The sequence below is a fragment of the Haliaeetus leucocephalus genome, unplaced genomic scaffold (assembly GCF_000737465.1).
Source record: "Haliaeetus leucocephalus isolate CR32 unplaced genomic scaffold, Haliaeetus_leucocephalus-4.0 Scaffold130, whole genome shotgun sequence".
In the NCBI taxonomy this organism is placed as follows: domain Eukaryota; kingdom Metazoa; phylum Chordata; class Aves; order Accipitriformes; family Accipitridae; genus Haliaeetus; species Haliaeetus leucocephalus.
This window is the reverse complement of record NW_010972566.1, coordinates 715,132-735,921: the sequence shown is the minus strand read 5'-3', so window position 1 is coordinate 735,921 and position 20,790 is coordinate 715,132. Positions and strand designations below refer to the sequence as shown.

The window sequence follows — 20,790 nt, the reverse complement described above, 5'->3', positions numbered from 1 at the left end:
TATAAACAAAATCCATTAGAAGAGAGAGTCAAGTTAATGAGTAGAAGCCAATAAAGGAGGAAAAATCTCAAACTTACCTTCAATAGCTGCTGGTTTCTTTCTTGGACTATGTTCAAGAAGAAGACGAGGTGGTACCATTTCCTTATGTCCTGCACATGAGTATACAGGTTAAGAAGCATAGAAAATGTATTCACTAACAGGCTAAGCAGATTCACTGGGGGGCTGAGCTCCTTTCAGAATTGTTCATGTTTAAAATATTACACTGTGCATAAAAGCTATTATATTCCAGACACCATAGGAAGGAAATGTATTTCTCAACAAATAAAGTAATTTATTTTTAAGAGACACATTTTAAATCAGTGAAGTCCAAGTGACTCAAGCACATGCTGAAATGCTTACAGTTCTATTTTTCTTCATTAAACTAAAAAACTGAAGAATAATACTGTGATAATAAGGTTACATATTCATGATGCCTCTTCTACACTAAAAGCTTATTTTCTTTTGTCAAACAAATGATCTTCAGTCGTTCCCTCAAGTCCACTTATTATGAACTTCTTGAAACACCAGTAAAAATTATTATGTTTCTCATCCTTAAGGGTTATTCTTAATTAGCCAATACCAACCAGGTCACACACTGTAAATGCTGACGAGGTTCTGATTCCACCTGCTGACTGAAACACTTCTACTCTCTCAGAGTTTTGAACTGTACTGTCTCATAGTATTGAACTGGGACTTTCTGTACTGTCTTAGCCTACGTGCAGATACCATGCTTTTTCCAAAATAATTTTCACTTCATTTCCCCAAAGATTCACAAACAGATCTATTGCACTCTTATATCACTTATGCTTCTTTTCTGGTTTATAACACCTGTTTGCAGTCTCCTTATTTCTTCTTAATTTCTTTCTCTGACATTTATGCTCAGTACCTATTGTGTCATTGTCATTTGGAAAGCACAATTTGTTGTGACCTGTGAAATCAATTTAAGTAGTTAAACATGACATCGATTCAGTCATGTGCACCAGCATACATTCACTGCACCAGAGTCCACATGCAATCAGGCTGTTAAATCTCAGCTCCAGCTCCACATCAGAAACTCAAAGCCATGCCTCATGCTTGGCGATAGACTCAGAAGAGAAATTAAGATCTTAATGAGCCTTGGAAACTGCAGTATCATACTTACCCCTCATTTTACAAAGGTATGTATACTCCTGGGGAATGCACGAGAAAAACATCATCTTGAAGACAGCAGTGTGATTTCAGCACCATGGTCTTAATGTTATCGCATCTTATCAGCATATGTATGATTGCAGGCAAATAATTTGCAAGCATGTAGTTTAGTTCATCCAGTAATTTGTATAAAATATCACACATGGAGCCACTCAAACTTGACTCACGTGCCTAAGCCACTGACAAAATGTCGACGCATTGACAAAATCTATGCATTGAAGGCGCAGTGCAACAAATGGTAAAAATCTTAGGTTTTGCATGTATTTCCTGTCTTGGCAATAATCACAAGAGGATATTTACTAATCTCATCACAGAATGACTCTAGCCTTACAATGAATTGTAAGCAAACTTCAGGAATCCAGATGCCTAGCCATGATTTTCCAAATATTTTTTTGTCTAAAAAAACCCCATCTTGAAATTGCAAATTGAGCTAATGAGATGCTGAATACCATTTGCTGCCAACCAGAATAGAAATATTGTATCCATAACCTCTGTCAACATACAGGAACTGCATTAACTGAATTCCTAATTCAGAATGAAAACAAAAACGATACAAAAATTAATGAAGAACGGATAAATAATCTTATTCTTTCTGCTAGTTTTGATTAAAGTCCTAGACTAAAGTTTAGTTCTTTTTTTTTTCTTTTCCTTGTTTTTGCATAAACTAGATCACCTATCCCTAGATGGAAAAAGTGATAAATTTTATAACTTGCACTAATTGTTCTGTGTGAAAGATGATAAACGGCAGTGGCTCAGAATGTTAAGTAGAGCAGTAATGAAGAAGGATAGTCAATAATTTGGACTGCAGTGTGGTATCTACTGTGTGGGGCAATGATCTAACACCTCTAGGTCAAAGTATAGGCTGGCCCCATTATCTTCCTGTTCTTTGCTGTAGCAGCAGTTTTCTAATGATTGCACCAGTGTTAGTATAATGCCAGTGCGATACCACTTATTGCTAATGACTTGTCAAGTTCTATTTTATAGTTTTACAAGTTTTAAACAAATCATTTATTTCATGCAAATTGACCACATGATCCAATATGAGAGTGTTTTAAGCACCAAAAGCTTAAGCTTCACAGATCAAAAACTTTCCCTTAGGCCAGAATGTTTGCTCTGAGCAGGTTCCCATCCACTCTGATAAAAAGCTTCTTTAATGTTTCCATGTGTTATTAAATGTCTCTCTATTCACTTTGATGGGAATGCAAAGGAAAGTAGCTGAATAAATATTTTATCCATTCTTTTGATGAAATATGTTAAAGGGGATATCCTAAGTCAGATTTTTTCTCTCTTCCTTTTTCTCTCCTCTGTAAGTTATAAAGCACAAGTGGTTTTCTGCAGTACAGAGAACTCATAAATAGAAATGAAGAATTGGCCTCAACAAATCAGACCATTAGGATTAATGGTGTCTACTATCTTGACTCCAGCAGTGGCCAGTTGGACACATATTCATGATGTAAATGAGAGGAAGGCAGGATGTTTTTAATGATCCCAGTGGACAATCAGATTAGTCCATGAATCATGAGAATTCATTATCCAGATTACCACTATTATTATTGGACATACAGTTATCTCACTGCTTTAAAAATGTGGCCACGGAAGAGTACTGAAATTTAGTGTCTGCATATTTATTTGCTTCTCATTTCAAATGTAGACTTTATTTTTCTACTATGAGATAAGCTGGAAAGGTTCATTTGACTTGATTTTGGTTTTTATTAGGTTTTGATTGCTCCAAAAGCCATAATTGCAAGCACAAAAATGTGCCTACATTTCTATCCCTCATCTGTCCATGCAGTTGTGCTACAGATACCTCCTTCATATATGATATTGTAAACAGCTGACAACAAGTCACAGCCGATCAAAACCGAAATGGTGAAATGTTTTGACTTTAAGCTCATGGGAATGTGCTCACCAGGAGAAAAAGCATCATGTTAAGACATGAGTAGCTTCCTCCACTTCCTGAAAGGAAAGAAATATGCTGCAAAGATGAGTAGAAGGTTTAAGACACTAGATGGTAACATGAATACTTCATTGAAAATAAGCTGCAGTCCTCAAGCTCTGTGAAACTTCTGTCATCGGTGTTTATTAAATCACTTGAGTTGTCATGAAGAAATTAATTCTGACTCGGTTTATGAATATTTTAGATTTTATATTACATGATAAGGATTACAAGACAAACTTTAATTATCTTACTTTTCTCAATCTAGGAAGCGTCTTTCTACATGTGTCAAAAATGTCATGTCCGAGCATTGAGGATAAATTGATTTCTTATGATAACAGCAAATCATGTGGGTTTTCTTTTTTCCCTGATCTGCCCAGTTCAATTTGTCTGCAGTGACCTTAACTGACATAGATAAAGTCTCTAAATGTATCTTGCTAAATCAAAAGATCATGAGATTAAAGAAAATACTTCTAAAATTTTTATTTTTATTATTAAATAACTAAAGGCATTGTAGACAGCTGAACATTCCAATTGCATATGGGGAGAAATAATATCACCACAGAAAGCAATATGTGGAAACACCGTTTCTATGACTGTGCACTTCCTCATGTCTGTATACCGGTTATCTGAACAGCAGGAATCCTACAATCTGACAGCACCAACATTTTGTTACAGTGTCTCTCAAATAGCACAGCACGATATCTTCAGATAAATTTCATTCTGCCCAGATGTCACTTCTTTCCCTAATGATAGTAGAAATAATTGAAATAAATTGAAATAAAGTGCTGTTTGCAGAGTCATTTGTTACGAAAAGTAAATTCAAATCAAATGTTTCATGAAGCTTGAAACAAGGCATGGATCAGCAGAATGAGGTAAGACTGCCAAATATGCTTTTAGAGGATTGAAATCTTAATGGAGTCCCACCGTGTCCAGGCTTCCAGTTTTGATGTGTAAGTTGCTTGAAGTTAAAAGATGAGCCTCTCCCTTGTTATCAGTCGTTACTCTTCAGACATTGGACTGTCACTACTCTGAGGAAGGCTTTCTCCCCTTAGTAAGTGTGCATGAAAAACTATGAGCAAACTGGTTTTCATTAAGAAAGAAGAGCTGAGGATCAAGAGGTGAGATTGTGCAATTGTTTTGAACAATGGAAATGCTCGTTTTGGGGAAGGAATTAATTGAAATACAGGTGCCCCAAATAGGCAATCTTTCTAAGGAACACATAATTAACACGATGTTTTTATGTACACTAGTAAATTAAATGGTGCCTGGGAATATTACTGGGCTCTGGAATTCAGACATACACATCCTGCAACATTTTTTTTAATAGCCTCCGACAATTTTGACCTGTACCAAGTAGCAATGTCTCAAACAATTCATTGGCTCAGTTCAGGAGTTAGCAAGGGCCAGGGACCACTCCCAACAGACAGCTGGGGTGTAGCTGGCCCATGTTGGCTTTGAAGAAGTGTAATGGTTGCCCATCACTCTATGACAGAAGGAATTACATTCAGAGAACAGTTGAGTTTGATTTACTAATCTAGATGTAGCCCACAAGTCTTAAAAGTGATAATGAAATTATGTCAAATGAAAAAAAGAATAGTTTAAACAGGGTGTTAATGACCTATCTGGAGCTCAATTTTTGACAGCGGCAGATGGAATTAATGGATAATAAAATGAGGCTTTTAGGGAGGTCAATCTTAGTAGCTAACATATATTTCAGGTTTTTAATTACATTCAGGATCTGGCTCTTTATTAAATGGATATTTGCCCAACATACAGTAAAACTCTCATTTTGCATGAGGTTGATATTACCTAAGGAAAAACACTGCTACAGTATATGCAGTGACTACCAGTAGTAAAACAATCCTTTAAATTTTCCTATTCTGTTACACTGGCTATCGGCCAGTTGTTATTATTATGATGCAGAAGAAAAGGAAAGATTACATAGATAATGCCCAATCTATCTATATGTTCCACTTGGGTTTAAAATACATTAAAAATATGATAGATAATACTGGAGCTCTACATAGTGTCTAACTTATGTGTAAAGCATGTTGTTGAGATATACTCCTCCTTCAACACACAGACAACAAACCCAAGGTTATTATAAATAACCTAGCAGCCTTGGGAGGCCATCCATCTATTAAGCTAAAAGCAAGGACCAGTAGGTTAACAGTGAAGGTGTAGGAAGGATGGATGCAGACTGATAATCTAAATGCTCCTTTGAATGGAGTAGGGGGAAGGATTAAATTTCCCTCTCAAGGCACGAAGCAAAAAGTAACAACAACTTGATAGTCTTCTATTTTTAATATGTAGAGATTTGAGCTCATCCTTTGTTTTTGATGATGTGTTCTTATATATATTTATATACATTTATACCTTTATAATATATACTATATATATGTATGTACGAGCACGTGTGTACACATGTGTAGTACATATATACACAAACACATATAGATACTTATTTAGTGATGTTTCTGAACAGAAAATGCTTTTTCTAGCCCTACTTGATTTGGTAACTGAACAGGTGTGAGATTCCATCGGCGCAGATTCCCGGAGGTTGTGTGAACATCAGTCAGTCGGTACATTTTCACTCAGCTACCAAACCCAATTAAAGTCACAGCTGGGAATTTGTTTGATATTTTTTTCTTTTCCTGTGGGTTTGTACCTCACAGAATGCAAGTTTGCATAACAAGTGTACAAATTAGGCAGGCAAGAAAGGCATGAGTAGAGCTATGAGTGTTTTTTTTGTTGTTTTAACCTACAGCCGATGCTATCGGTCCCAACCAGAAATGTATGCAATGTATCTTAGCCACACAACAGAGCTGCGCAGTTAAATCCATTTACAGCAATGTATCTGTTGAGAATTCTTTTCCAGAGATTTTTACTACATTGAGGCTCCAAAATCCCTCTTTAGGTCAATCCATATCTTTTGAAAGCTGTTCTAATTTTTCTGTTCAGAAGATCGAAGTCATTACGGAGTTAAAGGTTAAGTTTTAACAATTTTGTCATTACACCTTAAGTAAGAAGTCACACAGACTTTCTTGACATTAAAAAATTGAATTGAAAAAACTGAAAATTGAATTGAATTGTCTCCACTTCCTCCCATTATTTATCATGTACATTTAACAGGTAAAAATAATCCCACATGTTATGTTTAGAAATACTGAAAGATGGATCTCAAAGAACTAAGTCCTAGGACAGTGAAAATGATGGGTTATTGTGTGGAAATGATGGGTTATTACAGTTATTGCTATATACTGGAGTGCAAAAGGACTGTAAAAGCAGATTACAAAATGAAAAGACATATTCAGCCTTCCTCCTTCTCCCCAAATAACCTTTAATAAATTGGTATCATATACAGTGATCCTTAGCATAATTAACATGAATATCAGGAGTTGGTATAAATGCATACTTTACACTATATGAAGTATCCACAGGAAAATAATTAAAACAGAGAAAAGAAAACACTGCAATTAAATACTTGCTGTTAACAATTAAACAGAATGGAAGGGACTGATAAGCTGTTATGATGAAAGGTAATAGACACTGACTATGCCATGGGATCGCTGCTCAGTAATTTATGAGTTATTTGTATTTGGTTTATCTCTACATAGCATCATTTCAACTGTCATTAGTCCAACTACATCTCAGAAACATTCAGTGCTAAAGTCAGAAAAGCTATCTAGACATTATTTCAAGAATGCTAAAACTTTATGTTGTCTTCAAGAAAGAGTGCATATGCCAGGTCTTGCTAAACAAAAAAAAACCAGCCTAGCATTGATAAAATCAAACTACAGATACTACAATCTCTCAAAATTAGATATATTTGTAGATAATGAATATGTTTAATATATAAAACACTAGAAGTCCAACTGAATCCAAATAGCTGTGACCACAAGCCAAGAAGTTTTTCACCTCTATGAATCTTTTTGCCAGAATGAGAGAAACAAGTTAATGATTACATTACCTCTCTTGTCTATACTTGACAATCACCTAAGAGAGTGAATCTACAACCATTTTTCTGAAGTTAGAATTTCAATAATGCAGTTTGATGTTAGAGGAAAAAGAACTGAGAGATTTTATTAGATCAAATATCAGTAGGGCCCAAAAGTGCAGAGGTGTTGGCTACTAACTCCTGTTCCTCACTCCCACTGAAATCAATGAAAGATAAGTATTAGGTAGGCGTTAAGTATCTAATACCTTTGAAGGTTAGGCTCTGTGTAATTAAGAAACTCAGTGAGCTTTTCCTTTCTTCTAAAAGTGCAACAGCTGTAATATTTTTGGGAATTACAAGCTTATGACATAGTGATAGTAAAAAAATAGATGTTGAAATTCAAGGCTAAAATTTACATCCTTTAAAACATATGGGGTTGTTAGGTTTGATGCAATACCCTTCAGCAGCTGTGGTTTCTATAGCAAGTCAGAATACATGGCCTGAACTGTTTCAGGCTGAAACAATTTCAACTAAAGCTGCTGGATTTGCGTAAAAGGTAAGAAGAATTATGAGAAATACTGGAACAAAAACCTTGTGATATTGGATATAATAATTACGTTAAACCAATGACATTTTGGTAACTTCTGATTCTTCCTTCCCTTTCCTTTTCCCAGGAAGAATCCTCTTTCCCATAAAGAGGTTATTTTTAGGACAAGAGTCCTGGGATTCGCTGTCATGAGTTCCAGCCCTTGTGCTCAAGGCCTTCTCTATGATTTTTGGGAAACTGACTTAACTTACCATGCCTTTCTATTACACCTATAAACGGATATAACAGAAATTTTCTAAAAAAATAATAAAATTCAACGTTGTAAGCATACGGCAACTAAAAATTCCACAGCTTAAATTCTATGAAAGTGGAAGCTGTAAAGACTGGGGCTTTGTTCTAATGCTAAAATCATTCAGGCTTCTTTTGTTTGGCACATTTGGAAAGGGAATGCCCTCCATATTTATTCAAGAAATATTTCCCTCTACATTTCCTCCTCTTCCCCTTCTCACTCCCAAAACGCAATAGCAATGCTATTATTGCTATTTATACTTTTCAGAGTGGCACTGCACATTTCATGGCTGAGCCAAGACCTGCTCCTGATAATACCATTTGAAATCTCATAGAAAATGTGTCATTTCAAGTCTTCAGTTGGGCAAAATCCTTGCTTGCATATTTTTAGCATACTTCTTGAGTGCACGTAGGCTCTTTCTCAACCAGACATTTAAAAGTTAATTTTTAGACAGTTAAATCTAGATAAGTCACCCGAGGGATCCATTTATAGTCAATGGAGAGAAATTGGTACCTTCAAAGGGTGATTCATCTTTTCTATCTTAGGCATCTTTTTTAGGATGAAATTGTCCTCTGGAGGCCTCCATTTCATACCATTGGCTATAAAGACAGCTAAATGTTAAAGTTTGGCAATTAACTTTTGGGTATCTGTGAGGTGCAATGAATTGCGGACATCTCATTTTGCAGTTCCACATAAAGATGACCCTACATGCCACCAAAATATTCCAGGACTAAAATCAAGAGCTGTGCATGATTTTTCACACTGTAACTGCTGCCTAGAAACACAGCGCTCCCCAAACCCCAGAAATTACATGAATGAATATCAGACAGAGAGAAAGGTTTTTGTTGTCAACTTAACTAAAAAAAGAAGATAAAACCATTGTTTAGGTTTAATGTGTGTCGGCATTGAACGCCTTTTGAACTCTATGTGCTGTTTACTCTGTCAGATGACACTGAGAAGACAAAGTAAACCAAGAGGAAGGAAAGTGAAGTACCAGAGGGAAGAATAGCGTTTCCTGATGAAGAATAAATAAATTAGTCTTGACTCATTCTAGGTATATGTCAGTAAGTTGCATGTCTCTTTTGACAAAGCAGATACATGCAGAAAGAAAGTGAACGGCAAAAGAAAGAAGTGCCTGAACAGAGAATGGTGAAAGGAATGGACCTGCCACGGCTTGGCTGTCGCAGTGGCTGTGGACTAGATGGAGGAGGATGCGGACATAAGCGAGGCAGGGAGAGAACACGCTGCTGAGGCCACAGCTGAACACTCGTCTGTCTTCTGCACTCTAGGTTCTATCGGCAGAAGAGGTGAGGAATTATTGCTAAGCTGGAAATGCTTCATGATGGAAGGTATGTTGGCAAAGCATTTGTAGATCCCGCTGATGCTCTTCTTATCTCCGCGGTACGGTGGCCGGGTACCGTTTCTGTTGTTAAAACTGAGCTTCCTCATTTTCCAGCAGAGGCAACAGAGAATCTATGTTTGGATGAGGGATGTAACTGCTCTCAGTCCCACAATGGAGCTATAGGTTTTGCCTTGTTAATGAAAAATTCAGAAGAAAACTGGAAGCCCTTCAGTATACATTTTTCCTTCTTCATGGTGTTTCAGTGTATTGAGCATCAGGAGGTGTTTAAAGGCACATTTGCATAGATCTCAGCTATTTTCCTTTCTATTAAAGTTGAGAGAGACTCATTGTATTGTGGTTAACTTCCCTAAGACAGTTTCAGGAGTATATTCTAAAGGTAATGGATGCATTAGCTCACTTATAATTTTAGAAATATATCTATTTTAGAGAAATATTACCTGGGCTTATGCAACTAACTGAAAGAGAAGATTGTGGGTTGTGATGTCTTGCCAAAGACAGATGTTCGCTTGCAACTCATGTAAGGTTCCGAATTTCCTGAAATGGTTGGCATTTCAGATGTAGTTGGCTGGCTTGGTTGGCTTAAGCAACTCCATAATGGCCTTTAGGGTTTCCCAGGCATTGAGTAAGGAGATTAAGCAATTAGTTAAGGTCTTCAGAGACGATTAGGTTGATAAGTGTTTAAAATATGGATGCTGCAGTGCTCAGTGTTACACCACCAAAATCTTTCTAGAGGTCAAGGTTCCTCTCCCACGTTAGAAAATGACAGAACCAAGAGGTACATATATGTGGATCCATGTAGATAATCCTAAACTCTTTTTGACTATACTATTTGCTAAGAGGATGTTGCTGAACAGATGTTCCAACCTGTGAAACTAAGTCAAGCCTTTTAGCAAGTCCCACTTTTAGCTAGTTTAGGAACACTTAGAACATTTGGAAGGGAAGGACTGAAGGAGACAAATTTTAAATGGTCAACACAAAATATCTTTCTAAGTGTTGGAAATGGCTGAAATATTTTGCCTAAACTAATCATCTTTGCTAGAAGAATAATCTGTCATGGCAAGTTTTGAACCCTACCAGCTGAAGTTTGGCAGAGCTATATGTAGCTGACTTCAGTGGCAGTCTTTTCTACCAACCTTACTTATAATGCAATCTCAGCTCTATTGACAATTGTATCCCATCCCTCTAAATAACTAGTCCTATGTGTGTTCCAACTAGAAATACTGTCAGCAAAATCCACAATACACATGATCATTGTCTGGGTTCTTTTGCAATATAGTGATTTTTAAAAGTTAATAAACCTAGGCTTGAAAAGGAAGCTCTCTCTTTTGGGAATTGTGTTTTTCTCCATACTCGAAGCCATCCAAGCTCTAAGAAAGAAACATATGCTCTTATAGGCTGACATTTGGAACTTACAGTTTTTAGGTTTCTGAGTTGTTTCCTTGCCAACTATGCCTCAAAAATATGGATAAAGTCACTTTTGGCTTAAATAATTTTCTGCAAATATTTTTCATATTGAATTAACTTCTGAAAATGATATTGAGTACTCCAGAAGGCTTGTGTGGCTCTATAATGCTTCCATTGTTTAACCTATTGAAAGACCATAAGTATTTGTTGTAATAATGATAACTGGAAATCAATGATGACAATGAGTCATTAAATGCAATAACTATTTTATATTGCTTAAACTTATTTTTACCATTTTAATATGAAACTCAATTTCTTTATTATCTTTTTTTTGGCATTTAACTTTTGCCTTTACTTTTTAAATAGCTTGCTTTTCAAAACTAAAGTGGTTGAGTCTTTTGATGATCCTTCACATCACAGCTAGCTTTTTTCAGACATTGTTAAAAATCCTTAGAAATGACCCTTGATTTTGAAACTTGATTACTGAACTATGTGAAATGGTTATAACATGAAATAGTACTAATAAAATATAATACAAGTGTGAGAATACTTTTGTTGGTCTAGTCTCTCTGCTTTCACAGATTTGATTGGTTTATTTCCATTAAAATCAAGGATTTAGACTCATTTACACCAGCAAAGGTTTTGGCTTCCTTTTGTAACACAGAAGTCTGACTCCTCAGAGTGGCTTGCAGTGAGTGATCAAAGAAAGAGATCCGTTCCTCTGTGCAGAAGCAGAATACCACGCATTCCCTGGGTAGCTGCTTGTGAGAGAGTGAAAGTCACTTGAAATTTTTTTGGCAAAGTTACAATAAAGTGCCATAAGAGTGTTGACAGATGCAGCTTTGTGTGCCAGCATCTGGCTCTGATTCCCAGTGGGATGATATAAACAGGGAATAATGGATAGCTGGTTTGCCTCTGTGGGATGGTGTCAGGATCGTGAGCTGATAACATCCCCATTAAGAGATCAATGTCATTGCAGAGTTTGGCCAAACAGACACAGCTTTTGGGGTGAGAGGGGAGTCATAGACAAGAACCTGGTTAAAATGACATCAGTGGATGTCTTCTCATAGTTTTACATAACTGACTAGATATGTAAAGAAGCAATATTTTAGACTTCAAATGACAGCTAAAATTATTGCAAGAATTCCACATTAATAAATCAGTTAGAAATTTTTCAATAATTAAAACTTAATTTTCAGTTTCTCATACATGTATTTAAAATTACTCTTCATTACTTCTTTCCTTTCAGACTGTTTGAAAAGTATTCAGAACTCTCCCAGGAGATCACTAGAGGAATAAATGCTTCTGTCGCTCAATCATCTCCATTTGTGTCATCAGCAGAAACAAATGTGTCGACAGGTGTTTCATCATTTTAACAACTTTTTTATAAACTGATGGACAATTAACTGTCAACTCTGAAGATGAATCCAGATGAGCCTCTGCAAATTTTGGGGTATGGTACTGCCCTCACAGCGAGAAGACATGTTAGTTCTTAGGTACCTTTCCTGTTTAAAAAGTAAAACTGGAAAGGTTTCACAGCTGTCAAACCCTCCCTTTAGCATTTCACTAAAAAAAATATCTGGTTTGCTTGTTTCCTACTCTGGGGGAGAGGGCTTTTGAGTAAGTAGCATCAGAAAGCATCTCTCCATACAAAAAATAATATTCTCTAGCGTTCTCTCTCAAATGCAACTTGGTCCACAGTTTTTCATGCTGAATTTCTCCAAGCAAGAAGCAAATAACATGTTACTGCCTTACTTATGATGACTGATTTTTTTTCTTGCACTGCATCAAATATATCCCCAGAGAAACTACACTGGTATCAAAGTTGTCCCCATGTAAATGTAATGTAACAAGGTGAAAAGTTACACCCTGTCACTGATATATCCACAACACATCCTAGTCTTTAATCAAGTAGGAGTGACACTTAAAAATAGTTCAAGAGCCTAAAGCGTTTTGCTATCTGAACAGCAGAGGGCAAGTATTTAACTCCAGTGCTACAGCCCACCCACAGCAAATACAGGCATTTTTACTTTCAAAGTTAGGCACTTAATGCTCTCAGAGTTTTTGCAGTAATATACTCCACGACTTTGCAATACTGATGTACTTTTACACCAGTCTCTCCATAAATCTTTTTGGATATTAAATGGCAAGTAGCATACTGACAGCGTCTTGGAATTCTCTTACCACATTGTGTAATAACAATAATCCCTGCTCTTTGACTGAATACTTCTTGACAAGGGAATAGAAGAGACAAGCCTTGGAAGAATATTGCAGACATGAAGGACATTCAGTCTGCCACTTCCTTCTGGGACCAAGCACACTGTAGGGTTCCCTACGGACTCTTGCCACAATATGCCTGAATTTCTTAACTCTCTATGTTTGCTTTTATTATTATTATTTTTTAAGAGCATATATGCAAAGGGTGAGACTTTGGTGACTTTTTCGTGCGAAGGTGGGATGATTGGTTTACCCTATAGCATACACTCGTGCCATGTAAACGTGCCAGAAATCCTGTCAAATTTTTCCAAGGCAAATATTTGTTCAATAGCATAAGATTAGCAAAATCGTCTACATCGCTTTGGCTTTTAGACCCTAGCATGGAAATACAAAATAAACATATGAGGGTAAATTGATGAAAGGAAATGGTATGGCCACATTCCTTTGCAGTCTAGTTATTATTGGAAACAGTCGTGTAGTGGTATGAGTTCCACAGGGTAACTGGGTGCTTCAGTGCAAAGATTCTAGATGGGTTAAATCGACAATAGTATCACAACTGTGCCTCCAGTGTTTTTGTTGTCAGTTAGGTAAAGATCATCCAATAGTGAGTCCAGGGTACTGTGAAAGGCAAGTTGTTTAACCAAAACTAGACACAGTAAGACTATGCATGTAAAATAAACTTCCAAGTGATTAAAATAAAACCAAAATCTGACCAAAAATATACAGTATGCCTGTGGGAAACAAGGGTGCCACGTTACGACCAAATACCCAAGAGATGCTTATCACTCTTAATTCAGCAGTACGCCACATGCACAACCACATGCTGAGGTGGGCATGCAAAAAGACAGACACTCAAAAATACACTTTAGGTAGATGCAAAATAAAAAAGGCATTTCATTGGAACAACTCCTTGACCTGCCAGAGTAGTTTGGGAAATGCAAACGTAAAGCAAGCCAGCAAACATTGCAGGGAAAACAGGGGAGGAGTGGTAAAACAGGAGTATGGCACAGGTGGAATAAAATAGAGCAGATCCAGGTAACTTAGAGAAGCATGTGCTACATGCTAAAAGAGTGACCAACTAGTGTCCCTGAAATCCATCCACAGGTGAGGATTTCAAAAAATAGTAATGAAAAGGAAGTTAAAGGTTTCTACTAAAATAGAACCTTTTCTCCTACCAATAAAATATAAAAACGTGAAGGAGAACACTAGAAATATTACTCAGAACAAAATTCAGGAATATCAAATAAATTATCAAATACATGGAATAGACTATATCCATGAAACTAAACAAAAGAAAGTCAGCAGCCTTCTGTATAAGAAAGGCTATCTTGGACCTCAGAAATGCCAGTGCCAGTAGAAGAATAGAGGTGCCAGTCAGAACCAACGTGTCTCAGCATCTCTTAAAAAACAGCTTTCCTCTTCAGGTTTTAAAGTTTTAGAAGTAAAACTTGGAAGATTAACCCTAGAAGAAATGCATCTTAATTCTTCATTTACAGGCAGCCAAAAGGAGTACAAAGCAATCTGGACAGAGCGATTTGTTAATGCTGAGACACTACTGCCTGTACTCGGTTGAGAAACTGGAGTCCAGGAATAAATAAGATCAGCAAATCTATCCTTTGGAGGAAAGGTGGTTCAGCAGTCCCTCTGAGAAATTGTCACTTATCACATGCATGTTAGACAGAAAGTAAAAAATATTCTCAAGCTCCATACTTCAGCAGATAAAATCAGAAAGCAATTTTTTATACTGTATACAGTAGAGCTCAAGAGGGCTATCTATAAATGTCTCAGTGGAATCCAGGGTAGGTCACTGTTGCAGTCATGATATTCATGAGATGGACTGCTGGTTTAGCAAAACCTATCTGAGTTTATGGCTAAAACTCCACTGACATCTATTGTAAAGGGCTAAGTAAAATAGAAAAGTAAAATAGAAGTTTTTATAAAAAAGTAAAATAGAAGTCTTGGAAGTTAATTGATATTGATATAATTATTGTAATTTACAGAAGGATCTGTATGAAACTAGTCAGTATCAGGGTCAAATACTGGCCAGAGAAACAAGAAAACCAGCTAATGCTTCATGTAACAGCTTAGCACCATTCTGTGGCTTCCTATGAATTTGCTGTGTACAGTTTTACATACATTTCATTCATTTTCTAAAGCTAGGACTGCAGCAACGTGACAAAACTTTGAGTACACGAACAACTTTTCAGCCTCATTTGTTAAAATCAACACAAGACCATTAACTGACCTCCAATAGATTGTTCAGGTGACTGTCAAAACGTATGAATTGATGTATTTTGAAAAGTGTGTCTAATTAATGAAACCCAAGGATCTGAGCTTTACTTTTAATTACTTGATCACTGTAAAATGCCATCTTGAATGCTCTACTTTGCTATAAACTCTTGCACAAAGTTTATATAAGCCTAAAATAATTTCCTGTTGCCAGTAAGGAATAGAAATTTTTCAATAATACAAATACTCCAAAACTGCTGTCAAAGAATAAATTTTGAATGGTATTGTTATTACTGACATTATAAATCCATATATTGTGCCTAAGGAATCTAATGAGTGGGACACTGCTCTTATAAACTCAAGCAGACAGAAATTTGTATCTGGTGTAAACAATCCTACAAAAAGCCAATATATCTATGTGAAAGAATTTTCTATGAGAAAAATTTCTTTTTCTCCTTCACAAATGGCAATACCGGGATTGACAGAAGTGATTCCTGGTTTGAAAGTATTGCAGTGTCAGGGTGACTGTAATTAAATTCCTTAGCGGAATTGCACTCAGATCTCTTTGTTTGGACAATGTAATTTAACATAAAATATATAAACCAATAAAAGGATAAAATATAGCTGTTTTTAAAGCTAATTGGATATTAGCATTATTAAAGGGACTTAGTGTGCTGGTGTTTTCCCCACATTTATCTATTCAAGAAAATGAATTACAGTAATATTTCAGTTCACAAAGGCCAGTGTGAAATGAGCACGTTGCCGGAGAAAAGCAGTGACAAACACTAACTGAGCAGTGTTTGGTGGCACTCTCCGCAATGATTTCTATAAAAAGCACAGAGCTGGGTGTACTTGGCCTTTACCTTGCTTCTCAGAGACACGGTCTGGATGTTTCAGCACTGCCTTTCACAGCTTGTGGGTTGCCTGAAGCTTGTTTTGAAGGCAATGCTTTATTTTACCTCCCAGAAAAACGTATCAGGCTCCATCATAACAACCATTCACAGCATTTAACTTCAGACGTCGACAAAGGACTTAGCAGGTCCAAAAGCCATTGCTTTACAGGTGGAGCCACAGGTGGACTTTTGGAGGCCCTAAATTAAGGGGCTCTCCTCTTCCTTCTCACCTACAAAGCAGATGATTTCAGCTCCTTTATGACTTATTTCCACTTTCTGGGGCCTCAAGCTGTCACCCTCGCTGTTCACCTCTAAGGCCAGCTGACCACCCAATGACCATTGAACATTTTTCAGCTGTTTAACCTGTGGTTTCTTAGCACGCTATCATAGCACGCTGCAATGGCACAAGGCAAATATTGGGAGGCAAGAGCAGACAGTCATGTGTTTTATCTTCTGAAATTCAAGTCACTACAGACTTCCCTCTCTAGCTCCCTGCTCTCCTTCATGGTCTTCCCAGTTTCCTCATAGCTGGAAAGGTCAAAACTGAAAAGCAGTCTTCTCCAAAACTCCCTTCCCACAGCAGGTCTGCTCTGCATTAGAAGAGTGTCAAGCAGCGAGGGAGCCATCTGGAAAAAAGGGCTCTGACACGTCAAAGCTGCTTGCAAATGTCAGGAGAACTATAAGAGAGATCTTGAAGATCTCCATGCAAGTCTTTGTGTTGTGATTTATTAATGGTACAGCTATGTAAAGCCAGAAACGGGGTGAATCACATTTGGTACAGGGAGTTATTTTTTTAAATCAAAGCATAACTGAAGGTCTCTGGAAGGTTTTGCTAACTTTTGTCCCACTCTGAGCCTAGACCAGTCCCTCTGTTTATAACTGGCTGTCTTTAAAAGTCCTAGAGGCAATATAATACTTTGGTCTCTTTTAACGCCCCCCCCGTCTCTCCATGTCGCTCTTTGAGAACAGCAAATACAAACCCTCTCCCTCCAAATTCCCAAGCTTGTTCATTTTCCGTCCAAAAAAATCTGTGTCCTCCTTCTCCCCATTTTGAGAGTCTCTATTTCTCATCTGCATCCTTAGGACTTCCCAGCTCTGACTGTACCTGGGCAGGTCAAGAGAGGACCTAAGCCACAAGGTAGAGATAAGAAAACACATCCAATTCAGAGAAGTACCAGTGGAGAGCTTCTTGAGCAAATAACTGACTAAACAAAGCTTGTAAGGCTTAGCGTGTCCTTAAATATTCTGTCCTTGACTCTTTTCATAAATATTGTTGCTTATCATTCCTAGGGTTATGTCCTCCCTATAGTATGTCCTCTTGCACTGGATTTCAGAAGGAAGAGTGTCCATTAAATAAGGTCAGGGTAGGTTGACTTAATATTGTGAGACAATGCCCAGTCATCTGCAGTAGCTCTAGCTTCTTTTTCTGGCTAAGAATTAAGTGTCTGTGTTAGAACAGAGTAGCATGGAGATGTGGAAAGAGAGGGAAAAAAAGCACAGAAGTGATGGATCAGCTAAGAAATTTTATATACTCAGAACAGCAATGGCAGTTCTATTTTTGAAGCATTCTGGGGTTAGGGCTTGCTATTTGTGGGGGAAAAAAACAATAAGCTATTAACAATAAGCTCCTTCCTCTTGCATCTCAGCCAAAAAAAGCACGGAGAATTTTAGCAATTTCTATAGCCTTCTATTGACTCTACGTTTAACATAATCTTAATTTTAATTCATGCATTGTAGACAGAAAATTAAAAGCTTTAATAATACAGCCATTAGCTCTTACGCTTTATTAAAACTATTTGCACACTCTTCGTTGCACTTGTGAGACCTTTCAACAATACAAAACACACTTCTGATACATAAAGGAGCAGAAACTCTCAGGGCAACAGAAGAATATTAGAACATATTTCAATGATGTAGGAAAGTACCTGGATAAAAATCCCCTTGCGCAAACATGTCAATCACATAGCGACAGAATGCATATTGATCTAACAGAGCAAAAAGAAAAAAAGAGTAATGAAGAAAGTAAATTTAAATGTTGCTTCTTTTTAACAGTGAAGATAAAGCTTGGCAGTGCAGAGACACATTTCAGGGATAGGCTTACTTGTACGTTTGGGGGTTTTTTTCCCAGCCTTCAAGTAATTCACATGTTCAGAAAGAGGCAATTTTTTGTCCAGATCTAATTCAAGCCTCCCAGCCAAGAACTTCAGAGCTACCAGTGCCCCAGAGCTACCAACTCTTCTTCTGGGTGGGCAAGACGCAGCGCCCAGCCTTGGTTTTGGCATACGGCCTCACCCCCCGCCCCAGTATGGGCTGCCTGGTCACTGGGCCCGAAGACTTTTCCTTATCCTTGAAGATCCATTTCAAATAGTCACAGCCAGGTGATAGAAAATTCAATAAAGTTTTATATCACAGTATTTTGTTAATATTGTTTTAACAGTATAATCAATATGTACATTTAGTGAATGGGAATATAAAGAGAACTCCGTGTACTTACAATCCTGCAGCAATGCGATTTTCCACAGAATTTTATCATTTCACTACAGAATTATTTTCCAAACACTAATCTTTACAAATATATATGTATATATTAAATCTGGATATTTAAAACTACGCTATTCAGAAATTAAGGCTTCTGAATCTAAATTAAACTCTGATTTCAGAAATGGTGATTGTCTATTGATTTCTGCTGTACATAAGCAGATTTGAAGACCTTAATAAAAATTTTTAACATTAAGAATGGTGAAGAAAAATTACCAGTTGTAACTGAGTGCAGAAGAATTGCAATAATATTGCTGGATTCTCCAGCTGGCCAAAAAAAGCATGTCGCCCCACTGGACTCTAAGGGACATTAGCTTTGAAAGTTAACTTTGATGGCTAAATGCCAACTCTGGTTAGCCAAATTAGTTCACAACAGTCCTTGAGTTAAGCATATTCATCCGTCTGTCCTAGACTGTTCTAGCACACTTCCTAGGCTGTCGGTGTTGCATCTGCCTCCACCTCCAGTTGCATCTCCCTCTTACTCACCTACAAAGCTACTTTCTCTTTGCCAACTTCAAAACAAAATCATGCAGCCTTCCGAATACTTAAAAATTTTAATAATGGCATAAGCATATTTAAATGCAAAATGACGGTCCCAAGTATATAACACTCATTTTATTGTTTGCTTTCTTAGGTAGTTCACTGGACCGTCAGTACTGGTTGATGCTGACACATTTATGTGATTGCTGCTCTGTTATGTTGACTGCTATAGAAGTCCTCAGCTGGAGAACTGCAGCTTTGAAGTCATGATTTCCTATGCAGTCGTAGAAATTAGGAAAGGGTTTACAATCTTGGCAAATATCCGATTGTTTCTGCTAGCCGACAGGAGCCCATGCAGCTATTTCCCGTTACTGAGATGGCGAGGTTAACACCAGTCAGTATTGTAGAACCTGGGGCAAAGCTTTCAGGTCGTACACAGGGATGTGGCTATAAACACTGCTTTTAAAACCTCTAATGACTATTCATAATAGTTTCTACTTTCATATTTAGGAATTCAAATTTATCATTCTGGCTGGCTGCAGCTTTGGATTCCATCCTTAAGGAACCTGAAGAATTTGGCTGCAATATCTGCCCTAAATCTATGTGCTAATTTTCTGAAAAAAGTAGCGGCGAATGTGTCAGAAAACAAGTATGTACAAATCTGTACTCTCAGTAAGCCCATCTAAAGCCACTGAAGTCGGCAAAGTGTTTGCACTGACTTCAAGGCACTTGCAAATCGGGCCTCAGTGAGTCAGTCTGTATTAATAATTAAAATGGACCAATGCCAAGTCTTTAGCCCAGAAAAAGCAAATGGGAGGGCACAGCTCCTGCCCACAAAGCTGAGTTCTCCTTACCCCTCTTTTGCCAAAACAAACTGCCTTCATCCATGCTGCCCATTGGGAAGAGCCCCTGGATGGTTTGGGGGCATTGTATGGAAGACCGCTAGAAGGCATGGGACAAAACTATGTCAGGGGACACAAGCTGTATGGACAGTCACAGGACAGAGCACAATCATACGCTGGTTCTATTTAGCTTATGATATAGACATAGCCTGAGGGCTTAGCAGCTACACCATTTCCTTGATATTAAAATAATCCATTTTTTAAACATAGTGATATAGACCAGGATTAAAATAGACTCTGGGTGTTTGGGTGGGGGTTTTTTTTGGCTGGTTCTTGGGTTTTGGTTTTTTTGTTTGTTTGGTGGGTTAGGGGGTTTTTTTTGTGGAAATGTAACTTGAATAAACTTTAAAAAAAAAGCTTTAATCTTGATTGTACCTGAGAAGAAAGATTTTGTATTAATCTTCTCATAGGAGTTCTTTAGTAACTCAACCCCTGAAAACTGGGATTTATATAAAAAACTGAAGGCAGAATGTTAAACTCTGAATAACAAAAATAGCATTTCTACTGTATAGGAAATAATAAGGTGCACAGTAACATCCCATTGAAGTTCATGGGAATTCTGCCAATCAGCAAAGATTGAAACCTAAGGAATTTTAATGAATCTGATTTTTCAAATGTCTCTTCATGGCTAAAAATTCATTTTAATTTAAACTCTCCTGTTGAAAAGAAAATTTCACACTATAGTTTTCACCTTATAACTCTGTAACAGTGGCACAGATATTAATCTGAGTACTACAAAATTTTGTCAAAGTTTGGGACTAGATTCTTATTGATAAAAACAGTCATAGATATTTCTGTCATTGATCTCATCTGAGTTACCCTAGG

General features: G+C 37.2%; 1 protein-coding gene across 1 annotated transcript in view; it reads right to left on the bottom strand.

Annotated features, from left to right (window-relative positions):
- The window catches only part of TRDN (triadin), a 114,924-nt gene that overhangs the window by 15,193 nt on the left and 78,941 nt on the right, over window positions 1-20,790 (bottom strand). The window contains exons 12-13 of the mRNA XM_010585859.1: window positions 17,971-18,030; window positions 78-149 (exon numbers count right to left, since the gene is read on the bottom strand). Of these exons, the coding sequence (XP_010584161.1) occupies window positions 78-149; window positions 17,971-18,030 (132 nt within the window). The remainder of the gene's footprint in view (window positions 1-77; window positions 150-17,970; window positions 18,031-20,790) is intronic.